This window comes from Pongo pygmaeus, chromosome 7 (assembly GCF_028885625.2).
Source record: "Pongo pygmaeus isolate AG05252 chromosome 7, NHGRI_mPonPyg2-v2.0_pri, whole genome shotgun sequence".
Taxonomy (NCBI): domain Eukaryota; kingdom Metazoa; phylum Chordata; class Mammalia; order Primates; family Hominidae; genus Pongo; species Pongo pygmaeus.
In genome coordinates, this window is record NC_072380.2 from 63,876,867 (window position 1) to 63,891,204 (window position 14,338).

The 14,338-nt window shown below is 39.1% G+C and overlaps 1 protein-coding gene across 3 annotated transcripts in view; it reads right to left on the bottom strand.

Moving 5' to 3' along the window:
- Positions 1-14,338, bottom strand: part of ST18 (ST18 C2H2C-type zinc finger transcription factor) — a 304,120-nt gene that overhangs the window by 59,728 nt on the left and 230,054 nt on the right. For all 3 annotated transcript variants that reach the window (XM_063668773.1, XM_063668772.1, XM_054499078.2), the window contains 2 exons: positions 10,035-10,234; positions 1,713-2,504 (listed from right to left, as the gene is read on the bottom strand). In XM_063668773.1, the coding sequence (XP_063524843.1) occupies positions 1,713-2,504; positions 10,035-10,234 (992 nt within the window). The remainder of the gene's footprint in view (positions 1-1,712; positions 2,505-10,034; positions 10,235-14,338) is intronic.

Here is a 14,338-nt window from a genome sequence, read left to right on the forward strand (position 1 = left end):
TAGGTTTCATTGCCTGTAAGGTATCATCAATTGTTTAACAAAACAAAAGAAATCATCATTTTGTGTGCTACTTAGAAAGAAAAAAATGACTGGTAATTAAACTATCGCATACTCTTCTGAGTTCAGAGATGATAAAATAGAAAAATGATCACGCCTGTAATCCCAGCACTTTGGGAGGCCGAGGCGGGTGGATCATGTTCGAGACCAGCCTGGCCAACACGGGGAAACCCCGTCTTTACTGAAAATACAAAAATTAGCTGGTTGTGGTGGTGAGCACCTGTAATCCCAGCTACTTGGGAGGCTGAGGCAGGAGAATGGAACCTGGAAGGCAGAGATTTCAGTGAGCCGACATGGTGCCACTGCACTCCAGCCTGGGCAACAGAGCAAAACTCAAAAATCAATAAATCAATAAATCAATAAAAATGGAGAAATGATATCTCTTAGGATCAATAAAATACAGTATGTCCGAAATTGTGGATTTGGGGAATTGTGAGTAAATTTCATTTTTTTTCTGATTTTGTAGTTTACTTAAAAAGTTAAATACAATAAGTTGCACATTAGCGGGAGTGCACAGAGCTAGATACAGTGTCCTGCCCTGAACCACAGGCTAGTCATTAATATTCTGTCCCCACTCCAACCCTTGCAGGATGTTTGCATGGCATTATCTTGCTCCTCACTACATGACACCATTTTATCCTTTTTTGTTTTCTCAGCTCTGAGATGCAAGACATTATTTGTCAAGATTGCAGGTGAGTGCTAAAATGGATTTAAAATGACAAAATATACAATTTGTTTCTGGATAACTCTCAGCAATCAGAACTTCTCAACCACACTAACATGTTATTCTTGTAAGCTCCTTGGTTCCACTGCCCTGATTTTTTCTAAGGTACTCCTTTCCCTAATTTTGTGGCTCTCAGGTTTCAGAGATACCAAGAATCACCTGGAAACTTAGAGAAAAAAATGCAAATGCTGGAGCACTGATGATGATGAGATCTGAAAATACTCATCTTAAACAAGCATTCTAGGCACTAAGGACTGCTCTTGGGAAGCTCCATAAAACTGCTAGAACTAGCATCAGGCTCATCTGGTGCAAGACTCCCAGGAGAAAAAGCAGGGGGAATGCTCCAGGGAAGCAGGAACATACTTTTCTCAAGGTCTGAAGAACAATTCGAAAGCCTCCTCAAAGCACACCTACTCGCTCATTCAAGTTTGTCCCAGAGATGTATGAGCCCTGAGTTAGAGAGCCAGTGAAAGTGTAGGCTCATAAATGCATTAACATCTAGGTTTATCCTAAAAAGGACCAGAGCATCCTGCCTGGCTAGCAAGTTAGATAATCCAAGAATGAGGGTGGGAAAGAAAAATTAAGTTTCTGGAAGATTTAAGATCCAGTAAATACTGATGTACTTCCAATAATGTCAAATAAAGTTATTTCTAAAGGTATGATGCATTTTTAAAAAACAGTTAAATTAAAAGAAATAGATTCAATGAACCTTTTTTCATGTGTGAAAATACTCCAAAACTAACATAGCTTGACTGGAGGATAATCTAGAGAGTGGGGGAAAAGAAAGAAACTGTTTATTTTACAATTATAAATTGATTTTTAAGTTGCATTAAACTGTTAAAAAGCTACCTAAAAGAATAATCAAATCTGACTTTTTTTTCAAACCCTAAAGCACTTTTATTCCTAAAATAAATGCAAAAATGTGTCTTACGTTTATTGTTAAAGATTTGTCTTCCACCCATGTCGATAACTTTGGTTTGCCTCCTTTCCCCTGCTAGGTGCTCCAGCAGGAACCTATCCAGCTCTTTGTAGGTGTTATGGAAAACACAACCTCGCTCAGCCTGCAGAGCAATTGCCTGCTCCAGCAAACTTAAGTTCCCCTTGGCCTTTTCCAGGTCACTACACTCTTCTGTCATTACTGCCAGGCTCTCGCTATCTTCCTCCTCAACGCCAGGGAATGAGGGCTGGGCATTGCCATCCAGGGGTTCTGCGATAGCATTCTGCGGGTCTTTCCTTTCTGTTTCAGAATCACACCTGTTCTCACAAGGGATAAATTTGTCACCTTCAGTTTTTATTTCAGGAACTTCCAATAGGTCTTTTTTATGATCTGTTAAAACATACTTTGGGACTCTAGGTGGTTTGGTTTCTTCTGAGAAGTTGGAGCCACTGTCCCAGCCATTTTCTGCACTTTCAGAGTTACTTTCATTGTCATCAGAGGAGCAGAAGGGTGGCTGAGAATCATCAATCTTGTCTCTTCCATCATCAGAATGAATCAGAAAGCACTCGTCTGCTTCATCGCTCTCTGCTTTTAAAGACTGGATGCCACTGTCATTTAAATTTTCACTTATAGTCTGAACAGATACATTTTTTTCAAATTTCCCCAAGTGCGTTAAAGACTTGACCATGAGCTCTTGATAACAAGAGTATCTGTCTTCCTTCCTACTGGAGTTTTCTTGTGCAGTCGAAAGAAGACTTTCATCCATAGGTTTTATCATGATTTCCTCTATGGAAAAAGAAAACCAATATTTGAAGAGCAAGAACAAAAAATATTTTAGGAAAATTGCAACAAGTTATATGTATATAAACATATACATTCACATACATATGTACATACACATACATATATGTACACATATACATACACATACATATATGTACACATATACATACATAATATGTGTAATATATCATCTCTATTAATTTTATAAACATTGGGGAGAAAAACTTATAACCTCTTAAGAGAAAACTTAGACCTTAATATTCTAAGAACTGTGTTAAAAGAAATGAGCTATTATAATTTCCAACATGTTAAGAGGTAAGTACTTCTGGGGTATTGACCAAGACAAGAAGTAGATACTTAACAATAATAGTATTTGCTGAATGTGAAATTATTCTTACTGTACTTCTTAGGTTCCCAACTCTTAGCCAACCAGAAGAAAATCAAATATATATAATAGTATACATTGTAAAGGAGGTATTAATCAGTTTCTCTGTATATTTTCAAAGCCATTTAGTTTCAGATTTTATGGAATGTTAGTATGTATGTAATGAAATGAAAGTATGTAAGCTTTCCATACTTTCAGATTTTATGGAATGTTAGCTAAGATACAAAATACATCTTTCTGAGGCTTTCAAGACTTCCTGTTTACCTTTGTAATTGTCACCCTAAAATTCCATATTGAAGGAAACACAAACAGGGAAATTAGCATGATCAAATCATATCTTGAATAGTAACACATTTTCTGGTCCATTACTTGCATGCACTTGTGTAACAAGGAAATGAGACAAGGTGGGGCATTGGAGGGTGCTGAATGGTAACTAGCTGTTCTCAGTACAAGGCTGCTTTGGGTCCTGAACGTGAAGGCACCCCGTGAGGAGCCCCCCGTGCCTGTCCGTCCAGGACAGTCTACGGGGTGGCTGTTGTCCCAGGCAGCCATTGTTGTCAGTGTCACCCCCTCTTGCTCTGCGAGTGGCAGGGTTGGGGTGACAGAGTGTATAGACGACAATCAGCCTACCCAAGTCTGTCCCAGTGCAAGACACAGCAAGTGAGGGTGGATTCACAGGTGACTCCAGCCCAGGCCCAGGCACTGGGGTGTGTCCAGCTCACACCAGGCTGTGAAGTGCCTGCAACAGTGCCCAGACATCCAAAAAATAGGAGGACTGTTTCTGTGTCTCAAAAGCAGGGTGGGGGGAAGGGAACCACCCAGTAATAAGCCCCATTAAAGACTGTTAAAGACACCAAGAGCAGTGCATTCTGTGCTAATAAACATCTTTGGAGGGAAGAAAAGCACAGCCATCCGGTGTGAGCACTGAGGGAGAGAGTGTCTGTGCGGAAGACAATGTGTCTTTTTGGTCTCATTTAATTTTTTATAAACATTGTCTCTGACAAGGACACTCAAAAATACATCTCCATCATCTTCCTTTCTGGTAATTATCTCCCTAAATCAACAGTGGACTGCCAGGATCAAGTAAATATTGCCATAGTAACTAAAAGCATTTTTGGATGAAGGGAAGAATTCAGTCACAACACCAGCCCCTGTAAATAATGCTGATTATAGGGTGCAGTCTTTTGTTGGGATCTATTCAACATAAACTGAAAAATTTAACATTTTAGTTCCTAGAAAAGAGGCTGGATAAACAGGCACATAATATTTGATAAGATAGCCTATCCTCTCCTGAATTCATATCAGAGGAACTCCAGGTTTAAATAATATATTAAACATAGTCTAAAATGCAAATGAAGTTTTTCTCAATATCACAGTTGGCTATTAAGAGAAAGTGTAAAGGGTTATGATAATTTTAAAGTATTATGAACTACAGAAAACAAATAAAAAGCATTTTCAGTGAATATGCTCAATTCATTGAACTATTCTCTCACTCCACTTAACTACCCACATGTGTACGATAATGATTTATAGACATTATACCTAATTATGCATATTTGGGCTGTGTTAGAGTGCTAACAAAAGCTCTAGAAAGCAACAATTACCTCTGTTGCTTAGCTACATAGTTTAAAATATTCCTATTAAGTGCAGATCACCAGAGAGGCGGGAGTGACAAAAATGCACATGTGCACGACAATGCATTTCACTGTGCTGCTGCCAACTGCTCGCATTTTGGGTCATTTCCAGTTTACATAATTGTTTGGTTCAACTGTTTGTTATATGCTAAAAGAAAATATTTATTAATTATTCCTCAGAAAAAGAGGATCCCCACCGACAGAGGTGCCTGCACAGCACACGCTGGTTTCTAGGGATGTTCTGCAAATCTGCAAACCAACTTTCCATATTCCACCCCCCTCCCAGGCTTTCACTGGAGTCATAAGAAAAAAAGTTGGGTTTGCTTTGGAAGCTGAGAGATCTGTGATGGGGTGCTTGTTTCTCCCAGCTTTGCAATGGGTTGCCTTCGTTTTCTCAGGCTGTGTGTTTATTTTCTCTGGGGGCCTGGTGGTTTATTTTGTGCCTCTGCCACTGAACCAACCTAAAAAGCCCTGTTGTTAGCATCAGGTGGACCTAGGCTTGAGTTCTGATCCTGACGCCCTCTCTTGCAAGCTCGGTGGGGCTGTGTCACCTGCCTGAGCTTGGCACCACCGTTGGCACATTGAGGACAATAGTTATCACCCTGTGCACCCTGTGGAGGCCACATGGGAATACCCAATAGGTATCGAGTCAAGGGTGGCTCTCTTGCCCCTGCCCCAGCTACTATTTTAGAAGGTAGTCATGGCAGGGATTCTATGCAACCTTTATCATAAATAAGATGGGCTTATTTTTTTACCTAGGATAATTACTAACATTGACCCCCAAGGACAGGCAGAGTCCCACTATTGAGAAGGCTCAACTCAGTTCATCCCCACTCCCAGCACACTATGCCATGTTCACCAACTGCCTTTGGAAACTGTGAGTGAGTGCACGATGTGCGATGTGGAGGAAGAAACCTCTAGGGGTATGAGGTGATGTGGCTGGCCTGGCACTACCTGCTATGTGACCTTGGACAGGCCCTTGGTTGCCTGAGACTGGGTCCTCATCTTCAAAACAAGGAAGATCCAATGATCTGATGACTGGATGGATAGTTCAAGGATCCCTCCTAGGACAACAAACTGTTATGTTCCTGGCATGGTGTTCAGCTGTTTATTTCATTTAATTGTCACAATAAGCACAAGAAAGGCATTTTCTACTCCAGTTCACAGAAGGGAAACTACAATTCTACAGCGGGCCGGGCTTGCTCGAGACCACATGGCCAGCCAGTGCAAGACTGAGACACAGGACCAGGGCTACGTGGCTCCCACTCCATGCTCTGCCCTCTGAAACATACTACTCCAGGTCCCACAGCCATGGAAGGCCATATGTCCTGGTTGGTGTTTTGGAACCACAGCGACCCTTAGGAGAAACAGCTAAGAACACTAGTAGCTCATTATTTTCCCAAGTTCGGATATTTTTGAGAGTGAATTCATATGAAGATACTAGAATGCAATTGTCAGCTAACTTTTTTTTTTTTTTGAGACGGAGTCTCCCTCTGTCGCCCAGGCTGGAGTGCAGTGGCTCAATCTCTGCTCACTGCAACCTCTGCCTCCCAGGTACAAGTGATTCTCTTGCCTCAGCATCCTGAGTAGCTGGGATTACAGGCAAGCGCCACCACACCTGGCTAATTTTTTTTTGTATTTTTAGTAGAGACGGGGTTTCAGCATGTTGGTCAGGCTGGTCTCAAACTCCTGACCTCGTGATCTGCCCGCCTCGGCCTCCCAAAGTGCTGGGTTACAGGCATGAGCCACCACACCCGGCCAATTGTCAGGTAACTTTCAATGAGAAGAACGATGATGTTCAATTATAAATAAAATAAACAACATGACCAAACAAAAACTAAAAGTGATCCAACCTCAACTTTCTTAACAACAAAACTCTAATAGGTCAGAAAAGTTCTAGGGTCAGCTCTTAGGAGGGCATAACCAGAGGGTTACAGCCAGTGAGCAGACTGTTCACTGGTCCAGGCCTTTCTTCATCCTGAGCGCATTCACAGTGTGGGGAGGGAGGAGGGGCTGGAGCTGGGATGCTTTTCTAGAGTAAAAAGTAAATGTTTCTGCCTGATACATACAAGTTCACAGTTGTTTATTTACTTTAAACCAAGACCTCTACTCGGAGTTTTCTGGTAATCCTACAGATACATACTAATGAATCCTGGCATAGATGTTGGCTGTTCTGCAACGATACAACTTTAAAACATCCTCTGAAAGTCACAACATATTTTGAGTTTGTCTCCTTTAGTAACACTGGATATTATTATAATTGGATTTTAGTTCTGTTTCTGTAACTAGCTAGGTTACTTTTATGGGTAAATTGGTTTTCCAGGCCTCTTGAATATGTACATTTTGCTGAAATGAAAAATGAATTCATCTTTCAAAGTTCCAAAAGCAGAGTGGTTTATCCCTTATTTGCTATTAGTTGAAAGATAATATGTGTTAAAAGTGTCCTCCCAGCCCCTAGAACTTCTATGACTGTGACATATTTCCCCATGAGCTTGTGGTTATGCTGCTGGGGACCCCACACCTGGGCTTGGTTAATCTTCCTTCCGGAGACTCTCATTCTCCCTGCCTGTGTCAGGAAAGCCTATGCTTATCACTCTTCCTCCCTTCTGGTAGTACTTTGCAAGCTCGTCTCCTCAGGAAGGAAGAGGTAACTGCATGGTTTGTCCACGTTCTCTTCTATCCCCTTAACGGCAACCTGTATCTTTTTGAAAGACAGCAGTTTGAGGATATGGCTGAAGTCTGTGCCATAAAGTGGAATAAAACTTTAGCATTCAAGCTCCTGACCTCAGTCTCTTCCTGAGCACTATCCCTTCTCTCATCATCTGAGCTTCCCAGCTGCAGATGATATAATTGGGCACACACCTGGCCAGGTAAATACCCCGGGGTAACCAGAGTATATGAGCAGCTAGATGAAAAGCCCTATGCTGACTTGGGCACTAACTCAGCTCTCTTTCCTCCTAGGGGGGTGGGGGGTAACTTCAGAGGGCTGAAGGCAACTTAGAATCTTTGTTCTTTTGACCAGGCATGGGGCCTGCCATTACTGGAAACTGTGACTTCATGATTTGACATTGTAGGAACTTTGACCATTCTGCATTCTGAAGGTAGTCAGTGCGTGAGGACAACTGAATTACAGAGCATAGTTAGCTGGGAAATAATTATTTTGCTTGTCCTTCCAGTTGTTTCCTAATTATCTTCTTTCTAACACCTATAAGATCCATTACTTTCAGCGTCAAATCTCTTTGGTCCCCAGTGATTTCATCTGTAAAACTGTGCCCATAATCACACACACTCGTGGCATTATGCGGACTAATCGATATCATTTACGTGTCTGGAATATATTAAGAACTCAAAAACAATGGTCATCACTGCTGTAATTTTAGCATATTCATTATTATTAGTAGTAGTTCTAATATGAAATATAAAAATAGTTAACCTGTTTTTGTGAACCTGCAAATAGATGTCCATCAATGCTTGTAACTGTGTGTTTAACTGGAGGACATCTGGACAATATATTCACTTGGTTAATATTAAACATGTACAGTGGTTAACAAACTACAATAGAAGGTGACAAGTCAGCAAGCCAGATATAGTCTGTCTTCACAACACTTACAAGAATGTGCTGATGCAAAAGCACATACATTTTCTTAAACACTTGGCTAATTAATGTTAGCTAGATGGATTATACTGCAAGTCTAACCACAAATGATTCAAAGACTTTCCCTAATACTAGATTCAACCTGCAAATTTTCGTGAATCAACAAATAAAACTAAGCCCGGCACGGTGGCTCACACCTGTAATCCCAGCACTTTGGGAGGCTGAGGCAGGCGATCACTTCAGGTCAGGAGTTTGAGACCAGCTTAGCCAACATAGTGAAACCCTGTCTCTACCAAAAATACAAAAATTAGCTGAGTGTGGCTGTAATCCCAGCTACTCAGGAGGCTGAGGCAGGAGAATTGCTTGAACCTGGGAGGCGGAGGTTGCAGTGAGCTGAGATCCCACCATTGCACTCCAGCCTGGGCGACAAAGTGAGACTCCGTCAAAAAAAAAAAACAAAACAAAACACCAAAACAACAACAACAACAACAACAAAACAAATAAAATTGATCAGTTCAAGGAAACAAAAAAAAGTCAAGGGTGACTATAATTTACAGATGAGCTATGAGGCTTTAAATAACATGCTAAATACAGAAAAGCCAAAGAATTTACTTAAATACCTTCAAATCAGAATACAACTTTGTTTTAACCATATAATTGCAAACTCTACTTTCAAGCCAATATTACTGGATCTAGGATGATTCTGAACTGAGATTTGTGCTCACTCATAAGTATGCCCTTAAATCTTTTCTATTAATTCTTATTGCTAACTATAATTCTATATGCCATAAAAATTTATTACATAAGAATCTCATTGCCTTTTGTTTGCATAATTACTACTTATTTTTAAGTAACAAATTATTTAGTATATTTTGATTCCTTTAAAATTCACTTTCAGAAACAAAATTATGTTTAGTAGAATATACACCTAGTTTCATTTTCTACTAAGTCAAATTTTAGATCTTAATTGTTTTCTATAATTTTTGAGAGTTTTTGCATGTCCCTCAGCTTTGCCTTATGCACAAAGTGATCAGTGATATTCCAACTCCTAGAGGCATGTGACTACCAGGAACTAATGTGAGTAACATTCAATGGGGAAATAGAAATCCTAAAGTTTTGAAACAGTAACTACATTTCACTTAGCACACAAAAGGTGTTTGATGAGTAAGTGAAGAAGCGAATCAATTAACTAAAATGTGCACCTAAAGGGAAACTTAAATAACTTATTTTTGAAATAATGGGCACAGTGATATCTTTTCTATAATACATCACTTTCCTTCAGTCTCCTTCTGAAGAAGACTCTAGTCTGCCAACTTGAGGTTGCTTCTATACTTGATTGCTATAAGCATTTATTCAAAAATATTAAAAATGTTAAGGCCACAGACCACTTGCATTGGTTCTTGTTGTTATTACCAGTTATATTTCGGAGTAAAAACAATACATGTTGATAAAAAAATTAAAAAAAATTTTAACTGTAATATATACATATATATATCATAATCACTAATGAACATTATATATAATGCGATCATTGCAAAGGTGTCTTAAAGTTTAAATATGCGCTTGAATTTAAAGGATTCTTTCAGGAAATCCTTCCTATTAGGAAGAAAAAGTACTCTTCAACTCTAAGACTTAGTATCTTGTGTTTTCTTCAAAAAGAGGCATAGTTCAATTGTCTGCTTTTGAAAATGGATAGGGCAAGACTCTCTGTTGCTTACTTATGGACCCTCCACAGTTACTGATTAAAAACTGGGTCCTCAATAAATGAATGTCAAGTAAAATAAATGTTTGATTTTGCTTCCAAATCTGAATATACTTTTACAACCATACAAACCATACAAACCACACACTCTACATGAATTAGCATAGAGTCCTTGGAGCCAGGGAGCAGGTAAAGTTTGGGCTCTCCTCCTTGCTACCTGCGGTAGAGTGATCATGTGTTTCCAAGGGGCCATCGTCCTCTGTCCTGTCACTGCGGTCTTCTTGGCAGTCTGCGTTTGGGCTGTAGTGTCGGGGCTTCATTAGCAGGGATTTCCTTTTGTTGACTGGAACCCCCAAAGCCTGATCTTCAGCTCTTCTTTTCTTTGCCATGGAGCAATCATAGGCCACACTGTAGTGACTGAGGAAAATTAAGAATAGGGTAAACTAGCATTTACTGCTGTTTGGCATTTAACTTTCATGAAGTCTAACCTAAAGCCTTTGGAAACTTGGGACTAGAGGTTTAGGGTTGGTTACTGGCACTAACAAAAACATCCCATCTGTGGACTCCACTGAACTGTGTGGATTCTATTTTACTGCCTATCAAAAGAGATTTTTTTTAAAAAATCATCTTTAATCCTGAGTAAGCATATGTTAATCTGTGCTTTGCTTGGCACTACACTAAATACCCAGGGAGGGATGAAACAAGATTTGCACTGGTTTGCTAATCCTAAGAAACAGCTAATGTGAAAAATATACCACCAGATACAAAAAAAATGTGTCCAGTATGGATAAATCACAAGGTTTTTCAAATAATTGTTTGCTACTGAAACTGCTTATCTCTGCCACAGTTGTGGCTCAAACTTGAAATGTCACATATCTTGGACTTTCACTTAAAAGAAAGGAGCACAGAGCAAGGGGGCTAGCTATGAACATCCTGTCTCCCCATCTCCAGTCATCAAACACAAAAAAAGTGGAAAGATGCTACATGGCATTCTGCCTTCTGATTCTCACTCACTTGGCACACAGAACAAATAAAAAGAGGAGAAATAAGATTGGATTTCACAAAAATGGACAACAGTTTATCCTCACTCCTGTTTTCATATGGTTTTATTTGGAAATGTTCCTGAGGGTGGCCCTTTCAAAATAGATTTCCTACATATAGCTCACTCAGAATTAATGCAGATCACTCTATGTGTGAAGTTAAGACAAACATTCTCTTGGCAAGATCCATGAAAATCCGAGGGTTTAGCCAACTGCGAGTCTATAAGAGATATTTATTAAATGTACTTTGAAGAAAAATGTGGAGCTTTAGATGAAAAGATCCAGAGAAGAGAATCTTAGACTCAGAGTAAAAAGATATGACTTACTCCATCTCTAAAAGATGACTAAATCCTCAGGAATATTACTAAATAAAGAAAGGCCTTAAACCATTATTTTACAAGCATCAACGCAAAAGATGCTGGCCTATTCATGAAAATGATTCAGTTATAGTCACACAAGAACTCTTGGCTTTAGAAGAGTAGATTCAAAAACTTCCAACGGGGGTAAAGGTGTCATTTCTTCTAAGAAAGAAGAAAAAAGATCCTGGAAGAAGAGATAATTAGAGGGCTGGAAATGTCTTTAAGAAGATTAAAAAGTATAGAATTAAAAATCACCCTGATAGGTAAAAGAAGAGTGAAGTTTCTAAATCAAGCAATGTGCTTTCACAAAACTTCTCTGATGAACCTAAATGTAAAAACCATGTACAGAATATGGAGCAAAATGGAATATAACCAGATGACCGTGGGAGCAAACACCACCATGATAAGAAGATGGGGCAGGAAGTGAGGACCAACATGGACTGCTCTGCTCGTTTGTCAAGGAAAATACAAGTCTACACTGTAGATTATGATGTAATGAGAGCCAGCACAAAGAAGCGGAAACACCTTTACGCTTGCCTTCTTTGTCAAAGGAGACTGGCTTTGAGGGGCTGAACAGGGAGGCAGAAGAAACAGATCAAAGGGGCATAGGAACCTCTTGAATTTCCTGAAGAGAGTATAATAACTGTGTGAGTGTCGGATGAAGAGGATAGTTAAAGTGTCCTGAGTCAAATGAATTTCCACCAAAAAAATCCTTGCAAAATATAAAACTAAGATCATTAAGCCATTATCATGAGCCAAGATTTGTAGCAAATGGGAGAGGCTCCTAAATAATTCAGATATTAAAGCAGGGAAAGGAAGTGGATTCTAAAAATCATAGTAATTTAAGCATAACATTGGTATTGGGAAAAGAGCTAACAAAGAGTATTAAAGTGAAGATGTTTTAGGATCCTGATTTCAATTCTTCTACATAAATATCCAGAAGTGGGGCTGCTGGATCATATGGTAGTTGTATTTTTGAGAAACATTCACCCAGTTTTCTATGTTCATTGCATTTCTATGTTCATTGCAACTATCCCCAATAGCCAAGATGTGGAAACCACCTAAATGTCCATGAATAATTGACAAATTGATATGTGGTGCATACATACAATGAAATACTCTCCATTCTTTAAAGAGAAGAAAATATTGTAATATGCAACAATATAGATGAAGCTTGAGGACATTATTCTCTGTGAAATAAGCCAGACAAATGAAAGACAAATGCTGTATGACTACACTATAGGTATCTACAATAGTCAAAATTGTAAAATCAGAGTGGGATGGTGGTTGCCGGGGGATGAGGGAGGGGGAAACGAGAGTTACTAATCAAACAGGCATAAAGTTTCAGTCCAGCAAGATGAATTAGCTGTAGAAATCTGCTGTTCAACACTGTACCTAGAGTCAACAATAGTGTACTGCACACTTGAAAATGAGCTCTCATGCTGCATGTTCCATAATAGAACTGAGGAAGGAGAAGGAGAAAGAGGAGATTATTTGTTGGCATCAGGAAGCATTGATCAATGAGACCTCGGGTGGCAGGGATGGTTGATAAAAAATTGGTCATTAAAAAAATTCATTTCTGACTTTGACGACTGGGGTGATGAATGGGCCTGAACTCATACTACCTTTAAGATCCTTACAAACTGTATCTTGTTAATATCATCATCCAAATTTACTTATAAAAACAAGTAACATTCCCAGAATCACATTAACTGCTAATAGTGGGGCCAGTATTTGAATCCAAGTCTATAGGACCCCAAAGCTCATGCCCTCTCCTCCATTTTACTACATCAGGACATAGATGTGGGTAATTTCTGTATGCATTTGACAATTGGTTAGAGTAGAACCTGGATGAAACAGCAACCTCTCTAACTAGAAGAAAGATGCCTGCCACAGGACCTTGCCCACTGATTTGAGTGAGGATATACACAACAGTCATTCAGCCTGAAGAAGATACTGAGTTGCAGCAATGAGAAACACCTTGCAAAATAATAAACTAAGACACTCTCAAAATGTCCATAGCCTGGGGCAGGAGAATGAACCTAATGAGATGGCAGTTGATGACTATAAAAATAAAATTCAACATTTGGGTCCAAATAATAACTGTGTGAGTGTAGGATGAAGAGGATATGTAAGGTTTTTATCAGAACTAAAAGTTTAGCTTATAATAAACTATTGTATTTGATAATAAGAGTATGTGAAATCACTTAAGTAATACTAGCTGTGTAATCTGCAACAGATAGTTAAATTTTTGGAATATCAAATTCTTCATCTACCAAATGGAAATAATAACTTCTATATCACAGGTTTTGTGGATAAAAGAGATAACATCTGTGCTAGTAGTGACAAAAATAGGTAAAGATGGAATTGTCTTGGCTCCCAGCTCTGGGCTCTCTGGACTCCATCAACACTGGCTAATGCAGCATCACAAGCTTTCTCCCTGGCACGCTACAGAGATTTACGCAATGCATGTATGTCCATAAATGCATTCTACTTTTTAACATATTATTTATATTTACATAAATTGTATTAGATTTACACATAACATTTGCTTGAAATCTCACATTCTGTGCATTTCTCCACTGGAAAATACCCACCGCCCAGGGAGCATTTGGAGCTGAAATGAAAGGCTTTATAATAAATATTACTCTTTGTGTGTGCATGGAAAATGGTCCCTTTTCCTAGTTTTCCCTGAGGGCACACTATTTTGGCTTTATTGTGACACTTCACTGTGACACTGCAATGAGGGAAAGCCATGCTTTACATGTCACTGAGAGAAATGCCACAAAATGCTAACATATCTTCTCAAGGTTGCCAGAAATCATTTCCACTGGGTTGTGTTTTCCCATCTGCGGAGCTCTGAAATGTTAAGGAAATAAATGAGCTCTATTATCTATATTTTTCTAGTAGATGAAAAAGAAAGAGAAAAAATACACTCAGCCCTGCATTTATTGTTCTATTCAATCAAACTGTTGCTTTAAACATCCAGCGTCCCCCAGGAGACTTTATCAATGCACCAAATATCTTTCAACTCTATACTTTTCAGGTTTTGACTGTATTAAAATATATTTAAAATATCTGTATTTTTTACCTGAAATTTTTGATTATATATTTGAGAAATA